Source organism: Antedon mediterranea, chromosome 3, assembly GCF_964355755.1.
Source record: "Antedon mediterranea chromosome 3, ecAntMedi1.1, whole genome shotgun sequence".
Taxonomy (NCBI): Eukaryota; Metazoa; Echinodermata; class Crinoidea; order Comatulida; family Antedonidae; genus Antedon; species Antedon mediterranea.
The window spans coordinates 12103263-12125157 of record NC_092672.1 but is presented as its reverse complement, the minus strand read 5'-3'; the positions used below and the strand labels follow the sequence as shown (position 1 = coordinate 12125157).

At 35.0% G+C, this 21895-nt stretch overlaps 1 protein-coding gene across 1 annotated transcript in view; it reads left to right on the top strand.

The window, feature by feature from the left end:
* The first annotated feature begins 836 nt into the window (after positions 1–836).
* Positions 837–21895, top strand: part of LOC140044034 (uncharacterized) — a 33891-nt gene continuing 12832 nt past the window's right edge. Inside the window, exons 1-5 of the mRNA XM_072088515.1 lie at positions 837–840; positions 1202–1293; positions 8327–8428; positions 10003–10107; positions 10744–10848. Of these exons, the coding sequence (XP_071944616.1) occupies positions 837–840; positions 1202–1293; positions 8327–8428; positions 10003–10107; positions 10744–10848 (408 nt within the window). The remainder of the gene's footprint in view (positions 841–1201; positions 1294–8326; positions 8429–10002; positions 10108–10743; positions 10849–21895) is intronic.

Sequence of the window (21895 nt, the reverse complement as noted above, 5' to 3'; positions counted from 1 at the left end):
ACCTAAGCTCTTACTGTTGTAAGTTAGAGATAGTGAATATTCTTTTAACACACGGTGCATCAGTAACATCAACAAATAAGGTAAATAATCAGTTTTACAGTGAATAAATAATATTGTAATAATGTTTTTTCAGCTAATCAAATACAATGAGCGCGCTATGTGGTTTATTAGTTGGGACATCTGCATTATGACGCAGAAGGAAGGAGAATAATACCACGCATTAGCAGTACAAATACACAAAACAAAAATAAACCCTTATTCGATGCTGAATGTCATGTCATGACATTAAAAGGAACTTAAACAGATTCATAGAGACAATAACTGAGGCTACTAAAAGAACTGAAAGTAAACAGATACACAAAGTACTAATTAAAAAGGAAACAAAATAGCATACGAAAGGAACGAATGACAGAAACATATTTTAACAACATTAAAGCAAAATGGAAAAGGCTTTTGAGAGAGATTTAAAAATGTCAAAGAACTAACTAGTTACACTAAAATAATATGTGATGGCTGGCATAATCACATTTAAACACATGTCCTAACAAAAAAGAACACGCCCCATTACCATTACAATAAGTCATAGACCGCATTAACCACCTTAAATTAAATTGATCCCTAAACTAACGACTTCAAGTTTTAAGAGACCGTCCACGAATATTCTCTACATTATAAAAACTGTTTTTTAAAAATAATAAATATTGAGGTTTATTTAACTAATTCGAGTTCACATTCAAAAAGAAAACAACACAAATAATGTTAAAAACTACAGATCAATATGTTACTTAATACTGTACCCAATAATAACACGAATGATATAAAAAAGGAGTTAAGAAATGGGTATAACTAAATAATATCATACATGAAGATCAAGTGGGGTTTATACACAGATACAGTACAATTGATAATACGTTCATATTATTAGAAAGCCCTACTTTTGTTAAGAAAGCCCTGAGCAAAAAGATTGGGAAACTTGATTGTGTTAGTTTTAAACAATCATATGAGCAAAGACATAAATATACTACTTTTATCAAATGAAACAAATGGGAAATCCACCAACTATATGATGATCATTAGGAGAACGAGCCCTGTTTAGCGTGAGCTTTTGCCTCTGGCATCTTACTTGTTTATTTTTGCCTAAAGCCAGTCATTAATGTCTTAGTCAATTAATAAATCACGTAACACCTTGTTCATCTTCCAGGCTCAGCCTTCCTTGCTTCTGATTGGCTGCAATGCACAGCCTATTTTGGAATTGGTCACTCATTGTATTTAGAAACCACCATTATACCATGGGTAAATTTTTTGCACACAAAATTTAAGAATGCAAGTGGCCTTGTGGTTAGCAAGGTCAGTTCTAATCTAATAGCAGGGAGCCAAAGAATGAACTGTAGAGATGAGTTTAAAATAAAAATGTGTGTTTTGTGCATCCAGACTAAAATCGCTGGAAAAGCAAAAACTTGAAATTAAAACTATATTTATAAACTATTTCATGTTCTTCAGCTGAGATCTCAAAATGATCTCTATGGATTTGCCACCACTCTAATGTTAAATATATAGGCCTATAATAAATAGTACAGTAATACTATTTCAAATTATAAGCAAACAATTAAATACTGTATTTTATAATCATATTTTATATAATAGTTACTTTATGTCTCAATTATAAATCCCTTTTCTTGAGTATACCCCAATTGTATGCACATTTATGGAGGAAATATATATTGATGTTTTTCTCAATACATAATAGTTCAGTTTTTATTACACATTAATGTGACATTTGTTTGTCTAAGTTGTGTGAAGTAATGATACCAAAAATGTTAACTCTTAATTTGTAACTCCTGAATTGTAATCAATAGATTAGGTCTAAGTAAATATTAAAAAATGGTTGTTAATGTTACAGATGGAACATTTTTGTTATAGGCCAGGATATCATTATTTTAACGATTAACTAAAAAATCAGTTACTGTAATTAATACACTGAATAGAATCTGTATGTGCATGCTATATATTTATTTTAATTTGAAAATTAACAATTGCCATGTTAAAGTGGAGCTACACTCAGACTTTCTCAGCTTATATTATGTTTAAGTATGTTTAAATGAAAGTGATTACATAAAAAAAACAGGGAAAATACGGAAATATTTTCCAAAAACTCGTTTTTAAAAAAATCGGTCAGAAAATAGTGTTTTTTAATACATTACACTTTTTCAGTAACTTAGGGGTTATTAGTTTACAATACGTCGCAAAACGCGTTACACTTAGCAACTGACGCGTTTTAGTCGCCGGTGAACGCATGGGTGAAATGTCTCCCCTTTGGTAAATTATGTGTCGAAAAATTGGGAATACATTTTATACGATTTGTTTTAGGCCTAAGTAATATTTCCGATAAAAATGTCAGTATAATCAGGGAGCAACTCCCTGGTATAATTTACATGTATTGTAACCTCATGATTTGCACTGTACAACAACAGCATAATAATCTTATCAGATTGTTTATTAACTTTAAGCTAGGCCTAGCTAAGCCGTCTGCTCAGCCTAGCTAGCCTTGAATTTTTTGTCTAGGCCTATATGCATTCATGGGTTTGAAAATTCTTGGTCGTTTCGCCCCATTTATCATTCCTGGGTTTTCTCGCACATTAGAATTGTGAAACACAAAATCCTATACAGAACAAGAGTAGTAAAGCGATGTGGAAGCTTAGGCCTGACTGAAAAGCAACTATTCAGGCACCCTATCATGGCCCATATGGGTAGGCCGAGGTTGGGTGACAGCAGAACAAACTTCACTGCTGAGTGTCAGCCTAGCAGCTGGAGCCCAAGCAGCATCGGTACATACCTACACTCTAGTAGGCCTAGGCCTAGCTTTATTGAATATATAGCCACATCTTTCTCAAATCTCGTTAGATTTGACATTTTAGTATTAAGTCTCATAATCACATTATTACACTGTGAAACATGATAGGGTCAAATTCAGAATGTTTTAATATACTTTTTGCCCGTCAAAAATAACATCGCGACAAAATAACAGATCGCCAGCTGCAGTAGTGTGATTGTGAAAAATGTCACGTGATCATACTCCCTAGCAAAATAAAAAACCCAATTGGACCCGAAAGGGGGAAAGTGTCTATTTACGCAAAATTGCGCAATGTATACGCGATAACTATACCAGAAATAGAAAGATCTGGAAAAATTACATAAAACTACATTTAAAATTTTTTTTTTAGTGAAGAAATTAATTTTTTAGGATTATTCAAATATACCCCCCTTTTGCATGTAAAAGAATAGGAAATTACAAGGTATCCCCCCAAAACGCAAAAAGGCGTGATTTTCAAGAAACTCGTACTCATTGAAAAAAAATTCAAAAAAATATGAAGTATGGGGGATGATATTTTTAAATAATAGTTGAAATGTATGAAAAATAGTAATTTTCTGGGTGGAGCTCCACTTTAACATATATTATGGGCCTAATTTGAATTAAATTTTATAGAGTATTTATTCTTAAAAAATTCCTGTCCGTTAAAAAACAAGGCCAACAGCCATTAAGTCGCGTGCTACTACAATGCATAGTGATACCGGACCGACCGACAGACCGACAGACCGACCGACATAGTGAAGTACACTGATCGAAATTACTGAACATGTGTAAAAATGTTGAAATGTTTAAAAACATTTATATTTTTTTAATTTACACGTGCGTAGCCTGTCACTTTTGACGTGCTCATATAACGTAATTTCTAGTTAAAAACTAAGTCAAGAAAACAGAAATCGGGCAAAAAGAGTGCGCAATAACATTTAACGCGCACAGTGCGCGCGCAAAAATCTGCGCACTCATGGCAATTTTGTAAACGCTTAAAATTGCCTGAAACGTACTCTTATTTCATCGAAAATAAATTTTGAAAATTTTAAGCGCGCGTACGCATGCGTTACATGCGCTACGCACGTAATTGTATTGCCATATGATGATTTATGCCCTGAAATTTACGAGTACCAAATTTTATTTAATTGTGATTCATGGTTGTGAAGATATGATTACAAACGTGATTTCGTTAAATCGTGCGTAGACCGCGTAATTTTTTATTGCGCACCGTGAAAACATAACCACATCGATTCCTGGCCATAAGGAATATACTGTGAAAAATTGACTTAAGATTAAACTGATATCAAGATAAGGTCAGAAAGCGATAACATGCATAGTGATACCGGACCGACAGACAGACAGACCGACAGACCGACCGACATAGTGAACTATAGAGTCGCGTCCACGCGACTAAAAATGTGAACCTGTATAATGCGATAAAGTATTGTTGGCACATATATTAAATCCCTTCACAGTATATCTTGTATCCTTTAACATTTGGAATGAGTTGGTGCATGGTAAGATATAGGAATATGGATTATGAAGGGGATGAAAAAATGTGAAAAAGATAGCACAATTTCTCAAATAGGTATACCGTACGTACAATTTCTCAAAGAGGTAGCACAACTTCCGGAATGGATTGCACAATTTCTCAAAGAGGTAGCACAATTTCCCGAATGGTTAGCACAATGTCTCAAATGGTTAGCACAATTTCTCAAAGAGGTAGCACAATTTCCCGAATGGTTAGCACAATTTCTCAAAGAGGTAGCACAATTTCCCGAATGGTTAGCACAATGTCTCAAATGGTTAGCACAATTTCTCAAAGAGGTAGCACAATTTCCCGAATGGTTAGCACAATTTCTCAAAGAGGTAGCACAATTTCCCGAATGGTTAGCACAATTTCTCAAAGAGGTAGCACAAAATATCCCGAATGGATTGCATAATTTCTCAAAGAGGTAGCACAATTTCCGGAATGGATTGCACAATTTCTCAAAGAGGTAGCACAACTTCCCGAATGGTTAGCACAATTTCTCAAAGAGGTAGCACAATTTCCCGAATGGGTAACACAATTTCTGAATGGTTAGCACAATTTCTCAAAGAGGTAGCACAATTTCCCCCCGAATGGTTAGCACAATTTCTCAAAGAGGTAGCACAATTTCCCCCCGAATGGTTAGCACAATTTCTCAAAGAGGTAGCACAATTTTCCGAATGGGTAGCACAATTTCTCAAAGAGGTAGCACAATTTCCCGAATGGTTAGCACAATTATTTCTCAAAAAGGTAGCACAATTTCCTGAATTTTGCATATTGCACAATTTCTCAAAGAGGAGCACAATTTTTTTAAAGGATTGCACACTTTCTCAAATGTAGGTAGCACAATATTTCGTGATTGTATGACCACAATTGTACTGGGAAGGTTTTAAACTATATTTAAAAAAATCACAGTGTGCAGAGGTTAGAGGGGTTGGAGAGGCTTAGTGATTTGCTGGGGCTAGTATCAATGACCACATGAGTAATGTGAACTGGGGGTATGTTTTAACTGAATTTGAAAACCGTCATAGAGCCGGGGTTTGCAATAGAATTTGTACCAAGAAGTTTAACATTATAAGTTAAAAAATCCCCGAGTGCGGGTGTGTGTTGGGGAGGTGGGTACATTTTAGGGCATCTGGATAATGAATTATCAAATGATCGGGAATGTACTGTGAAGTTTTAAAACTACATAGGAAACCCGCCCGGGCGTGTATAATTGCTAGTCATCAATGTTTTAAAATACTAGAGTGCTAAAGTGAACATAATGTATGTAGGCCTATGTGCAGTTTTCTTAGAATAACATAAACAACTAAAATGAGGCATAATCCCTCTATTATAATATCGTATAACATCAACTTTTTATTACACAATAAAAAAGATTGTTATTTATGGGTTTCGTTTATGTTTATTAACATTCATTCAATTACATTTTTTTAAATAAAAAGATTTATTTTTTAGATTGTTTAGTATTATTAATTAATTCATATATCTGGTCCTATATACTAATATAGCGCAAACACTTTTTGGGAAGCGTGGGTACCACCCCCTACGGCTACATTATTTTATTTGAATTTCCCGCTCATATTCTCAAAAATTGTTGTAGGCCTACCTATACCAGGGAGTTGTTATTAATAACAACTCCCTGCCTATACCTCAGCCCGAGTCTGATGTGATGGTGTACCTCTTGACATCCCTACCAAATCCCATCGCACCATCCCAGTTTATTTCAGAATCAATTTGTAGTAGGCTATGTATTTCATTGGTAAATTAATAAAATTAAAATTATTCAATTGTAATTGGTTGATCGCTTGACTACTCAATCTAAGGTTGAACTTTGTAGCTCCCCATACAATGTTGTTAAAATGTACAAAATCGAAAAGGAAACATGGAAATAAAGGCTTACTTAAATAATTATAAGGCGTGAAAAGGCTATTATATAAATATTCATTTATTTCATGAAATCAAACTATTACCTAATCATTAAAACATGCTGTAACTGAAACCTGATGCTGTCGGTGATTGGCTGTTGGCAAACAAAGTGGGCTTGGCCTCTTTTAGTACCCAGATACTTTCCTGCATGATTGATGGCCACTGTTCTGTTAATTACCCATCAACAAGACTGATCAGGGTCAGGCAATTATAGTACCCCGGGTTAGCCGGGGTACTAAAAGCTCACGTTAAATAGGGCTCGTTTTCCTATGGGCCAAGCCATGTAAAAGGCAGAACGGACTAACTAAACATTTTAAAAGCACAGTTGTATTGAAACAAGGATGTCTCTTATCCTCGATTTCATTTATTATCCCCAGTATTAAAAAGATTTCCATTCATTCATATCTAACTAATTTTGCAGATGACCTTGTACTTTTATATCGTATTCTCTTTCAAATGTTGTATCCAAAAGCAAATATATATTTAACACAAGTACAGGCCCTTACTGGGTACGGGCAGCAAAAACGATGACTTTTTAATTAATGGAACTGAGATTGAAATCGTAAAAACATTTAAATAAAGGGTTTCTATTAACCAAGTAAATGGAACATATCATATTGAAGAAAATAAGAATATCAATCTGAAAGAATTTAAATATTATTCTTTATAAGGTGGCCAGAAGTGAACTGGGACATATGCAACTATAATTCTTTAGGTATAAGTATGAAAAGCTATTGGTGAAACATTAAAATGATGGAAGATGAAAGATAGACTACGAACAAATCATGAGCTGGGAATGAGATTAACTGCAGCTGGGCACTCGGTTTAAGCTTATTCTCTTAAATCCTTTTCAAATATAGTTCAAATGTTAATAACCATACAATAGGCCATTATTGGACATAATGTGTCATTGGATTCTATAGAAACATGTATGTTCTGAACAATTTGACACTAAAAATAATTTCATATGTACAATATTTTCAAAGTTATGCGATTTTATGTAGTGCAAAGTTCAATAATGTTAGAATCGGCCATTTTTTGCAAAAATATGCCATTAGACTAAATATAAATATATAGTTTCTGAACAGTTTGAGCCATATTGTGTGTCTCTCAGATTAGTGGTTGCTAAGATATGATAAATCAAGGTCAAATGTCAATAATGTTAGAATCCGTCATTTTTTTGCAAAAACATGCCATTAGACTGGATATAAATGTGTAGTTTCTGAACAATTTAAGCCCTAATTTGTATATCTCCGATTAGTGGTTGCTGAGATATGATAAATCAAGGTCAAATGTCAATAATGTTAGAAATAGCACTTCCATTCATTTTTGGACAAACTTTTTCATTTTAAAGTGAAAATAAATACATATATTCTAATGATTTTAACACCATAATTAAGTATGTGTGACTAGCGGTTTCCAAGATACATAGTACGTTTTTAAAAATGGCCGCCATTTTTAATTATGCAAATTAGGCTACTTCCCGTTGTCGAAAAATGTCATAACGTTTATAAATGTGTTCAGTAGGGTCTAAAGAACACATTTCATAAAAAAAAAACTTTTCTTGCAATTTGTGTGAGTTAAAATTCTAAATCCCATGGACAAAAACGCGGAGAGCGTGCTTTGAGCGCGGAATGTTTGAACACAACAATTTGCTTCTAATCCATGTTGTAATGTCGTAAATCTTTTAATATGGCTCTGTTATTGTTGCTCACAAATTACTAGTTGACCCCTCTATTTTAGCGCTGGGTGCCCCCTGCAATTTGATATATGTTGCGCGTGCATACAATATTAAGAACTAGCGCTGTTCCGCCGTAATACGCCGGGGGGTTTTTAGAGTCGCTTTCCAATCAAAATTGAACATTACATTGATAGCCCCAGTGGTTCAATGATCACTGGCCGTGCATCTTCGCGATGGAGCTAGGTGAGAGAATGCACGATGACCACAGAAAGTAGTCACTTCAGTATGGAAGTCTGTGGGAGTAGTGGTTTAGTAAAAATCAATTTTTTTTTAGGTCGGAGATACACCGCTGATTGCATATTTGAGTTATGACGATGATGTAGAGATAGTTAACAGTCTCCTACAAAAGGGTGCATCAGTTACTTCAAAAGACAAGGTAATTGTACATTTAATTTTAAAGACATAATATTGTCCCTATGAAACAAATTTTTTTTTTTTTTTTTATTGAATATGTTTTTTTTTAATGTAGCATAAAAATCATTCACAAAAACTAGATCAAAAAAAAAATACGGACTTGCAAAAACTGTAATTAAATCCAAAGTAGTAAAATTGTCCTTTCAGACAATGTGTTTTTGATTACATTTTATCGTTTATTTTTGTCTTTTTATAAATGAAATCTCTGAATTTCTTCGTTTTTCGACAGAAGAGACAAACTGCAAAATGGTCTATTCAAATTCTGATGTTATTTTTTGCGAGGGCAATATTATTGCTATCACGAGAAATTTAAAATTTAAAAATAAACTTTAGACTTTAATTGTCTGAATTGCATGGTATTGGCCTGCCACATTTCTGTCTCATTATTTTATGATGGAGTGGTATCTTCATATTTCTAAAATTCGTATCAAACTTGGATTGTTTTTCTTACAACGACGTCATGCAATATTTCATAATATATATTTATTGTACACTACTGTACATCTACTGGTATTAGCATTGTTAGTGTTACATATAATTATATATTTTAACTGTCTGATCAATTGAAATAAGAGGTAGCCTACTGGATTTACAACGCTACTCATGACATTGAGGGGGAGGGGGTGGTGTGGGTGGTGGTTAGACTCCGATAACAAAGTTGATGGTACAGATATGGTACCTCTGCAGTCACAGATTGAAAAATAAATATTTCTTACAAAAAACGCTGCTCGATATTTTTAATCATTGTATAATGATTTATTATATCAGTAATTTGATAAACAGTAAGTAAACATTTTGTGTAAATATAGTCTGGCCTACTTTACAGAACAAAATACAATCATAAACTAAACTACAGTACATGTACATGTTCCAGAGTAGGAGCAAACTCCCTAATGACCCGACCCAAATACTATACAGGCCTAGGTCTATTATAATGATGCAACATTATAAGTTAATAACATACATTGCCTGTTAATATTTTGTATCAATATTAAATAAAGAAAGAATTATGAAAATCTGACTTGTAGTCTTCGAAATATAGGGTCCAAAACATCGCCGAAAATGATCGTTTTTAGCCAGCCACGAACGAAGTAAGTAAATTGGGTCCTCGGTAGGCAATTGTATGAACTTTAAAAAGAGTATATTATATTTAACCTCATTAACTTCAATACATTATTTTCCCGACGTGTGTAAAACATGCCAGGATATGCAGTCCGATCCTCAGAGACAACGGCACACGTGATATAATTCTTCTGGAGTCTGTTTATTCGCGTCAACCAATCAAAGGGCGAGAATCTAAAATCAACAGTGAGCCCTCATAGACTCTTTTTTCACATACGTTTTTTCGTTAGTTGAGTTTACAAAATATTAAAACTGACAGTTTTTTATTGATTATTTCCTCTGGGGTTTAAAGCTGCTGCGCGAAAAATGGATCGAATTTCTGTTATGCGTATACTTGTCTTTGTGTTATTACGACGCCTGAGGGCGTAAACGCCCCGTCACAATGCCTGTTTATTGAAAACTTTCCTTTTCCAGAATGGAGAGACACCTCTAAGTTTATATTTGAGAAATTCGGATTGTAAGTTAGAGATAGTTAACAGTCTCTTAACCTATGGTGCATCAGTGAAAACTCAAGACAAGGTAATGTATGTAAATTAGTTTTACAAGGATTTAAAATCAATAATTTTAATAATCTTATTAGTTTTTAGTATTATTTTTTTTTATTTTCAGCGTCCTCAGTCCATATAATGGACAAGGGTCCAACTATGAAAAGATTTCACCAACCCCGCTCCTTCTTAATCATTGTTCGTTTTTTTTATTGTTTGCATTGTTGAAATGCATATTATAGTAGTTAATTTAAATGTCAGAATAATTTTGAACACCAAAGCTGTAGCATTTCAGATTACAGAACACGACGAAATAATTGAATAATATATAAATGATATTTTTAATCATTGTATAATGATTTATTATAATATCAGTAATTTGATAAACAGTAAGTAAACTTTTTGTAAATATAGTCTGGCCTACTTTACAGAACTAAAATACAATCTTAATGTTCCAGAGTAGGAGCAAACTCCCTAATGACCCGACCCACATACTATACAGGCCTAGGTGAATAATTGATAATTGCGTTAGTTGGCATTACAAAAGAAAATTGAGTAATTCGTTTGACTTAAATTAATGTGTTTCTGCACTTTCAAACCTCAGTATTTTTTTCAAAATGTTCTTCCCATTTGATAACCAATTGAAATATTCTTATTCTTTTTTTTTCAGGATGGAGATACACCACTCAATTTATACCTGACCATCAACGATTGTAAATTAGAGATAGTAAACACTCTGTTAAACCATGGTGCATCGGCCACATCGAAAGACAAGGTAATTAATGTACATCCAATGCCACAATATCGAAAATAAATAATGTTGATAATCGTATTAGTGCGCTACAATTGATTCTAATCTACTCCGTTATATAAAAACCCAATCAATGATCAAATAATATAATTTACAAAAATGTAATGTCAAACATGAAATTGAAACTAAAATTACCATCTTAAATTCGGTAAATTAATTTACTGTGTACACTCTAAAAACAGTGTTTAGAGTCTAAACACAATGCTCCACACGATGTTAATCCCCTCTTTTTTTTATGCGTAATCGTTAAACGTGTTTATTTTTTAGTGAGCTTAGGTTATTGACATTAACAATATGGAAGTGTTTATTTGGTCAAAGGTAAAACCAGAATAGGTGACAGCATTATTAGTTATGTCAGAACTATCTCCAAAACAGTACAATGACACTACCTATGTTATCTTTGTATTTGAGTATAATCGTAGCAGTTCGTATTTGGCCATCTCCTGAACGTTGCTGAACCTATCTGGGATCATGTTAGCCAACTACAAATAAAAAATCAGGGTATGTTGTGCTTTCATGGACTTGACTTTGTACTAGGGTCGGACCTTGCCCGTTATAGTATAGTTAACTCAGCCGACGAAGACTCGCTCCGGCGACGACCACGGTCACAAAGCATAGGCTTAGCCGCACATTCCACAGCACATTCTAAGAGTTGGTAAATGCGTACACTGATTTTTTTTCATCCTCCTTTGCGGTGAAATTGAGATTAACCCAGGTCCCTACAAATTTCCTTTCGGAACCTGTAGTAAACCTGTGAAGTCCAACCAAAAGGGCTTGAAGTGTGTTTGTTGCAATTCGTGGTTTCACACAAGGTGTCAAGCTGTGTCGAACATTGAATACGCCGATTATATGCCTGTCCAGATGAGCCTTGGTTTTTTTGGGGCTTGTTCGCTACCCCCATTCTCGGATTCCTTCTTTGAATGTAGTGCATCAAACATCAGTATCGATTCATCAACCGAGTCACAATCTGATATATCCGAGATTTCATCATCGTCATCTTCTCGAAATGGACCTACTCTTCGTTGCGCTTTACTAAATTCTCTGAGTTTAAAAAACAAACTTGCAGAGTTTCAAGCTGTAGTTTCGTCAATGTCTCTATCAATAATTGCTTTTACGGAAACATGGCTGGACTCTACTATACTATCTACTTTAATTTTGGATACCGATAGTTACACTATTTTCAGAAATGACAAAAAAATCGTCATGGAGGTGGTGTGATGCTAGCTGTCGCAAATGGACTTTCACCTTTCATTATTGATCTTCCACCAGATGTTACAACCGAAGTTGTTCAATTAAAAATTGGATCAGAAAAGTGGATTTGTGGAGTTTACTATAGACCCCCGTACGACACTGGTAGTGTCGATAGCCTAGATGATATCCTCAATATTCTTGACTTGGACTCTTACGCAGGCGTCATCTTGTTGGGTGATTTTAATACAGTATCGACTTTTCGCCTAATATTACCACAAAACTTAAGTCTAACTTAGAGAATTTATCTGAAGCGCTGTTTTGATCAACTTGTTCGTGACGTTACTCGATCATCCGACGATTTGAAATCTAATACAATCATTGATCTGATATTTACTTCACGTCCAGGTCGGTTAGGTGTTGCCCATATAAGTTCAAGCTTACCATCCACAGTTTCAAGGGGCACTTCAGAGATTTCATCAAACACTTAAGAATATGCTTAAAACCTATTGTTTTGAATGTGAAAAGGAATGGGATGAGGGAGTTCCCTGTAATAGTTCCAGTGCTAATGAAATTAGTTAATCTTTCACTTATCACATCCACAGTACCGCAGAATTTAAAGAAAGCACATGTACGGCCTTTGCTGAAGAAGACTGGCCTCAACCCAGAAGTTCTTAAAAATTATAGACCGGTTTCAAATTTATCCTTTGTTTCGAAGCTTATTGAGCGTGTTGTTACAGTTAGACTCTCTAAGCATATGTCAAATCACAACCTCCATGAAACTTACCAATCAGCATACAAAGTAACCACAGTGTGGAGACCGCGCTTCTACGTGTTCAGAATGACGTTTTGACATCAATAGATAATCAAGAACTTGTTATTCTAGTTTTACTAGACTTATCGGCTGCTTTTGACACAGTAGATCACTCACTGCTTCTTCATATATTGTCACATGATATTGGGGTTAGAGATCAAGCATTGTCTTGGTTCACATCATATCTAAGGAACAGAACCCAGGCCGTCTGCATTGGTGATGTTTCATCAGATGACCTTCCTCTATTATGTGGTGTCCCACAAGGTTCGGTGCTTGGACCACAGCTGTTTTCCATCTATGTTGCCCCAGTTGCTGAAATAATACGAAGACACGGATTATGTCATCATTTCTATGCAGATGATATTCAAATCTACGTTTCTGTCTAGCCTTGCCAGACCAAGTTTCTGTCCGCCGTAAAACGGTAAGAAGAATGCACTGCTGAGATTAGAAAATGGATGGGCTACAACTTCTTCAAGCTAAATGATAAAAAGACCGAGGTGATCCTATTTGGTTCTGTTCAGCAGAGAAAAAAGATCCGGTTTGATGGCCTACATATTGGTGGCGTACTAGTCAATCCATCATCAGAAGTTCGTAACCTTGGTGTACAACTTGATTGTAAAATGACCATGGAATCATATATCAACAAAATCTGCCGATCTGCTATTTTCCATTTATGTAAACATCGCCAAGATCAGACGTTACTTGAACCATTGTGCAACAGAGCAGATTGTACATGCTTTTGTTACCAGTCGGCTTGATATGGGAAATTCCCTGCTGTATGGTCTGCCAAAGAAGCAGTTGCGGACTCTCCAGAAGGTGCAAAATTGGGCAGCTCGCTTGGTGATGTGTGCCAAGAAGTATGATCACGTCACACCATTGTTCAAAGAGTTAAATTGGCTTCCCATGGAGTCACGTGTTAAATTTAAGATCCTGCTGCTGGTGTTCCAATGCCTAAATAGTTGCGCTAAATATCGTTACTTATCCACAATGGATCGACTACTGTATTGATTATTGCACATTATTTACTAACTAACATAAGAAAGTTATATCTGATAAAACGCAACAAACTGAATCGAATTAAATATCGTTACTTATCCAAAATGGATCGACTACTGTATTGATTACTGTAAATTATTATACTATAACTGCCCTAGTCAAATTTAAAATTGTTATTGTACTAACATTAAACAGTGATATCTGATAAAATGCAACATACTCAGGACCAAATTAAATATCGTTACTTATCCATAATGGATCGACTACTGTATCGATTATTGCACATTATTCTACTATAACTGCCCAATTCAAATTTAAAATTGTTACTGTACTAACATTATACAGTGATATCTGATAAAAGGCAACATTAATAATACTGGACAACATTAAATATCGTTACTTATCCACAATGGATCGACTACTGTATTGATTATTGCACATTATTTTTCTCTAACTGAACCCAGGTCGAATACACTGTAAAAGCACAATTGTGCAAAGACATCGAGGTTACTGGCTGTATGCATTAAATAACTGAATATTGTACATTCATCATATTCCATTGTTACTATAACAGCCTCTACTGTTGGGCGTAGGTTTTCACTTGAACGATCAAATAAACAATCACAGACAACTTGTAACGCATCAAACACTTTATTCAACTCTCAATGGCGATGGCCATGGCAACTTGCCGATGTGATGAAGATCACGATAATGACGCTGATGATGATCAGCTATTGAATAAAGACTGACTTTACTGATGATGATGATGATAATGATGATGATGATGATGGTTTCAACTAGAAACAAAAGATAATAACATGTTTGTATTATAACAAGCATTTACGTTTAAATAACTCTTACGGAGCTCCAAACATAACAATAACAAACACTTCCGTGTAAATAGCTCTTGAATAGAGCCGTGCTCAATCAAGCGGAACGAGCACCGTCCGCATCACTGGATTTCATCCCATGACAACCGCGGGAGAATTGCGAACGTTACAACATTATAAAACAAGCATGAACATGCTTTCAATCTTGGCCACAGATAGGCCTACACTCCACGCACCATTTAGACGGCGTTCGGAGTCAAATTTAACTATAATATAACTTCAATCAACTACTGCATTAATCATAATTTCTTATTATTATCACAATATTATTCATTAGATGATTAAAACTTACGTTTGTGTCTCTTCTAGATAGACCTACGCATAGAACACATTATCTTTGTGAGCGGACATATTAGACAACCTTTAATTATAGAGGGCGCTAAACTAAAAATGAGCCGTAACAGTTAGTAGCTAAACAGAATACACGATATAATAAAACCAATAGGGCCTATTGGATTTCTTTTTACATGATTTGTGACAGCGTCATTTATAAATTTGATTATAATTATCACACTGTAATGATACTGGATTCTTCTTGCCAACTATCTGTTGAACAAATAGTTCAGTATTTACATTTGATATAATATTATACAATATTTACTTCAAAACTCTCAAATGTTTTATGTAAACGATTAAAAACTATTAAATCAGCCGTAATGCTTAATCTTTTGAGTTTATCTATTCGTCATCATCACAGTCACTTTCACTGTCATCACTCCAAGGTTGGTCATCATCGATTTCAGCTTCAAATATATTATTTCAAGTTCTTCATCATCACTTTGTTCCAATATTCCTCATCAGTATCGTCAAGAACTGTGTTTGATTCAGCACTTTGTTCCGAGTGTGGATCACTAGTCAACGTATCTGGTAGAGCATTTTTTATTAAACCATTTAGGTACATACCTTCCATCACCATTATCAACCCATCCATAGTTTAATGGGTCACTGTAGGTTTTGTGTTGGCTGAGGAGTATGAGCGTGTCTCCACATAATAGATACATAATTTGCCCTCAACAGATGCTGGGTGATTGTGATTTCACATGGTGGCAATGACGAACAGTTGATCTTCTTAAATTTCTTCTTTCCAGTTGTCATTTTGCGAAACGATTGGTACCTGGCCTCATTAATACTGTTCATGCTTTTAAACCCATATATCTTGCATACATAGGCAGTGACTGCGGGTTTGTCCATCCTGTCACCACAAAGCGATTTTAATGCAGCAACATGTTTCTTGTCCTTCACTAAATAATATGTAAATGGGATTGACTTGCCTTTGCGGTAAAATCCAAAATCATTACAGTGTGATATAATCAAATTTATAAATGACGCTGTCACAAATCGTGTAAAAAGAAATCCAATATCCCCAATATGTACTGCTGCCATTAAAAAAAGATTCAACCTTGTATCGCTTCACATGAATAAACCCATTTGGGCGTGTCCCTAAAATGTTGCTGTTTGGCGCCCCGTACAGGATAAAGTTGCTGTCATTGGTGATGTAATCATTAGTAGCCCACTGCGAATGATATCCAAAAAAGTTTATTCTTGTATCGCTTAACATGAATAAATGCATTTTTACCCCCCTATGTTATGATCCCCACAGGCCCCATGTACAGGCTGTGACCCGGCAGCAATGTCGAATATTGCATCTCACCCTAATACGCACCTAACTACATCATCAAACCTTTTGTATCTTTTCACATGAATAAATCTTCCGGGCGCCCGGTCTATTATGTTGCCTCTTCCCAGTCAACCATTATCTGCAAGATTTGCTGATTCTTACAAAGTCTTAGAAATAGTAGGAGAAGTTGACTATGTGTTAGATACTCCAGATAGGCGTAAGAAGAAGCGTGCGACGGTGTCATATAAACATGTTGAAACCATACACAGTAAGAAATATTAGTGATAGGCCTAAGTCAAGACCAGTTACGTGTGTTGTTGAAGAGAATTCTGAAGAGTTTGGGGATCCTGATACATGTGTTAAGTTCAGTAATTCAGATGTCCTTGCAAACATTGAAGAAAAGTTGGTCATTTATCTCGTGATCGTAAGGTTGAAATTGTTAGTTTGATATTTGGAAATCTGCAGTTGTTTTTGGATGTTCCAGGTCTAACGAACTTAGTGGAGCATGACGTTAAGACAGCTGATTGTTCACCAATAAAACAAAATCCATATAGAGCAAATCCGTTCAAGATGAAGATATTACAAAATGAGATTGATTACATGATTAAGAATGATATCATCGAACCTAGTTGTAGTGCTTGGAGTTATCCATGTATATTACTGTAGTTCCGAAGCCAGATAAATCTTATCGTTTTTGTACTGATTATCGGAAGGTTAATGCCAAATCTACTACAGATTCATATCCCATACCGAGGATAGATGACTGAATTGATCGTGTGGGTAGTGCTAAGTTTGTCAGTAAATTTGATCTTCTAAAGGGTTACTGGCAAATTCCTTTAACAAAGCGTGCGAAAAAAGTGTCACTTGGGTCGTTATCAGTATAAGGTCATGCCTTTCGGTTTAAAAAACGCGCCAGCCACTTTCCAGAGATTGGTTAATGGTATACTTTCAGGATTGGAGGGCTGTGAAGCTTATATAGATGATTTGGTTGTTTATAGTGATACATGGGATGTGCATGTGCAGAGAATTAATGCATTGTTTGACAGGTTGTCAGCTCAAAACTTGAAAGTAAATTTTTCCTGTGTAGAAATTGTGTTCTTAGGTCATAAAGTTGGTTGCGGAAAAGTGAAACCATTAACTGCTAAGATTATGGCAGTCTGTGATTTCCCAGTTCCAAAGAGTAAGCAGGAGTTTGCGTTTCCTGGGAATGGCTGGATTTTATCGACGTTTTTGCAGAAGTTTCTCAACGCTTGTAGCTTCATTAACGAATCTGTTGAAAAAGAATGCGAGCTTTGTGTGGTTGGAAGAATGCAGTAATGCGTTCATTAAAGTTAAAGCGATGTTATCAAACGAACTGGTGTTGATAGCTCAATTTGATAAACAGTTCTCGTTAATGATCTATGCCAGTGATATCGGTTCTGGTGTTGTGTTGGTGCAAAAAGACGAGAATGATGTTGATAAGCCTGTGTGTTTCTTCTCGAGAAAATTCAACCAGCATGAGAAGCGTTGTTCTACTGTTGAGAAGGATACATTAGCTTTGATGTCAGCGTTAAAGCACTTTGAGGTGTATCTTGTATCTACTCCGTTTCCAATTGTAGTTTGGACTGTCCACAACCCATTGACGTTCTTGGCAAGAATCAAGCACAAGAATCAGCGCTTGTTGAGATGGAGTTTAGCAGTTCAAGACATGAATCTGGAAATTCATCATATCAGAGGAAAGGATAATGTTGTAGCTGACCCATTGTCAAGAGTTTAGATAAAACATGAAATGATTCTTAAAAGTTTTATTGATTTTAAAAGTGTTTATTTAATTAAATATAATGTTAGGAAGAGGAGAGATGAATAAAGATGGACGACAACTACAACGTGTTTTGTTATATTATTATTGTTGGTTTCAGCGAGCACGTAAAAAAATGCAAAACCTTGGATTTCGCCTGATGTTCATGAACTTATCATTCAGAAGCGATCGTGCCCTGTTCAAAACAGCTCGTACACAAAATACAATTGCGGCATGGAATATTTATAAGATTATACGTAATAAAGTTCGTAATGTCTCCAAACGGGCATACGGTGATTTCATCACTAACTTATTCAAGAAGAAAGATAATCGGAAGTCATTTTGGTCCTTCATGAAAAACAAGCGTAAATCATCCGATAATATTGGTTTCTTTTTGAATAATGGCAATACTATCAAGGATCCTACTCTTATTGCCAATAATTTTAATAAATTGTTTGTAAGTTTATTTACCACGTCTACTGAACTAGGCAGTGTCACGTCTCCCACTTTGGATATACCGTCTTTAAAGCATTTCTGAGTCTCCCGTTGTCAAGTGGAATCTGGCATTAAAAACTTTGTAGCAAATAAAGCATGGCACTGATGGATAGCATGTCCAGTTATTATCCCAGTGACTATTAACTTTTTCAATCAATCGCTGTCTTGTGGTCAAATTCTTTGCATGTGGAAACGAGCGAACTTCGTTTCAGTTTACAAGAAAGGGGACAAAGCTAACCAACTCAATTACCGGCCTGTATCTCATACGTCAGTGGTGTGTAAGATATTGGAGAAACTTGTTTCTCAACAAATTATTCATCATTGTGTTGGTAATGGTCTTCTGGCAGCGCATCAACATGGTTTTCTTCCGAGTCGATCATGTACCACAGCACTGATGTCAGCTATGACGGACTGGTTACGCGCGCCTGACTCTAAATCTCCTGCTGTTGACCTTATCGCACTGGACTTCAGTCGTGTGTTCGACACGATATCGCACAGTATTCTCATTAGAAAACTCATGTTGACTTTTAAGATCAATGATTCCGCATTTAGTTGGATAAACTCTTTTATTTCTAACCGTTTACAGCGTGTCGTACATAAGGGCAAATCTTCTGTTAAATAGTCTGTCCTGGGTCCTTTGTTATTTGTTTTGTATGTTAATGTTTTACACCTTCATGTTTCTTCTACCATGGTTCAATATGCTAATGACGTTTTTCCTTTTCGCCGTGTTACTGATAGGGATTCGAGCCCAATACTTCAGAATGATTTATTCGCCATTGATTAATGGGTTAAGAAGAACTCCCTTTGTTTGAATCCTGACACATGTAAATAAACCCAATTATTATGTTTCCAATACATTATTAGAATGTGTCAATTCTCTTTTATTTTTTTACTCGACCGCCCCGTTCAACTTTTTTGTTTCTGATTGTCGAAAGATTGAAAATAAATAAATAATAAAATAAATACTGTATCTTCCTTCTTTAAATATAGTTTGTAAAACGTTCATATTAAAGGTATTATGTTATTGTATAGCTGCAGTCAAGTTCAATTTGTGATTTCAAAACGCTTTGGTGGATTCAATAATCGGCCAGATCTAGTTACATATTGCTTTCCTTGTCCGATCACAGAATTTAGGCATGAGCTTATGTAATTCAATTGGTGGTGGTGTATTTCTTGGATCAATGTCATTCAGTGTGTCGGGCTCACCGACAATGCCATGTGAGTCATCGATTAGTGTTGTTTGGAAGGTTTCATCAGTCTTCTGTATAATCCAGTAAAGAAAAACAACATTAGGGTAACCTAATTGCATACAACAAAATGCAACATAATTTTTGTCTGTTTGATATGTCTCCAAATAAAAATCCATGACCAAAATTGGACATCGTGTAGTGGGTTAATTAGCATACATTCAAAATGGCCGGCATTTGCGATTTTGAAGCCCTGTATCTTCTTAACCGTTGGTTTTAGACCACCTACAGTAAGTGCATTACGAGTAGATATAAATGTGATATTAATCTTTCCAATGAGCATGTTTAGATTACCATATGACGTACCTATGACACAATAAGGAGTGACATCATATATTATGTTATAACTGTTTCTTGAATGACATTATCCTATGCTACAAAATGTAGAAATTGCAGGACAACAAGTTCTCTGTTGAAATGAACATCATATCCAAAGTTTACCAAATTATGACATAACGAGTAGATATAAATGTGATAAAAAACCATTACCAAATTAGCATATTTAAATTACTATATGATGTACCTATATGACGTCGTAATATTATATCATAATAATGCTCAATGGGCATTGTAACACGTAGATTAATGTCATCAACTGATTACCAGAAGTTATATTTCAGACACCTTTCACAACATGAACTAGAACATTCCAATTCATTTTCTACAAATGCATCTTTTATAACGGCAATATCATTTATATTTGCATCCGATAACTGTGGTTTAATCCTACTTTTAATCAAACTCCATTCTCAGTCTGGAGTTAGATCACAGTTTCCCATCCAAAGTACAGATACACAAATGTAATCTTTGGTGCCGTCAAAATACTAATGGAAACTTTCTATTGTAAAATGCCTTTCTTTCTTCAGGAATCAAAGCTATCCAAAAGTTTCAATATACAGGCACAGCAAGTCTACTTTCACTGGCTTTTCTGATGTCTTGTTGATTTGGAGTGAACAAACGATAATTCATTCCTTTTTCTTTATAACCACAGAGCGTTTCTCATTCAAAATTCCACAAAGAGGTTAAAAGAAGGGTTCCCATCAGTGTTTTCTTTAACTACAGATTGTTCCACTATTTTGCTTCCTCTGTCTTAAAACACAATCACCATTTTAATGATGGCAAAGTTATAGTAGACATTGAAAGTTTCGATTCCATTTTTTCCAAGGAAGTTAAATACTGCTTGTTGTAGACTTTAAACATTGTAATTAAGTATCAATTATCAATATATTTACCATTTCAAATTCATAATAGAGATTTTATAATAAATGCCGGTGTGGATGACAATAAGTTTACCGGATAAAATGGCAAAATTACTTTATTTCGAACCCCTTTTGAATGCTGTTGATGACATTATTTGTTTCATGTGTCATGGTTTAAATATCATGAACCACATAAAATGGCCTCATTACAATGTTGTCTTTAGTCGCGTGCAACGCGACTCTACAGCTCAGTATGTCGGTCGGTCGGTTGGTCGGTAAACACTAACTTGAGCATGCCACTGCAGCCATGTGTCCATGGCCTTGTTTATTACCCTTTACCAAATTTACTATAAAAAAAAGAGATTGAAGTTCTAAAAGATGTAATTGTAGGAAAAACAAAAGAATGTTGTAGTGTAACATATGAGTACAAGTACGTTGCCAAATACTTTATATCAGTTGATGATCATAACCTTAACATATGTTAAATGTTCTGTAGAATTACTATTTTCATGAGATTTTGTAAATGAAGAAACTTAACGATCAATTTCAACATGAAAAATGTAAAGAAAGTTGGTTTCATGCGGCTTTTACATTTTCCCTTATGATTATGAGCATTAAACTGTGATATGATATAACTTCATAACTACCATGACATTGTACGTCATGGTAATTTAGATAAACGCTAATTAACTCCTTCTTGATGTCCGATTTGGGTAAACTTTGAATATGATGTTCATTTCAACAGAAAAAATGGAACTTTTTCAACATTTTTTAGCATAAGATAATG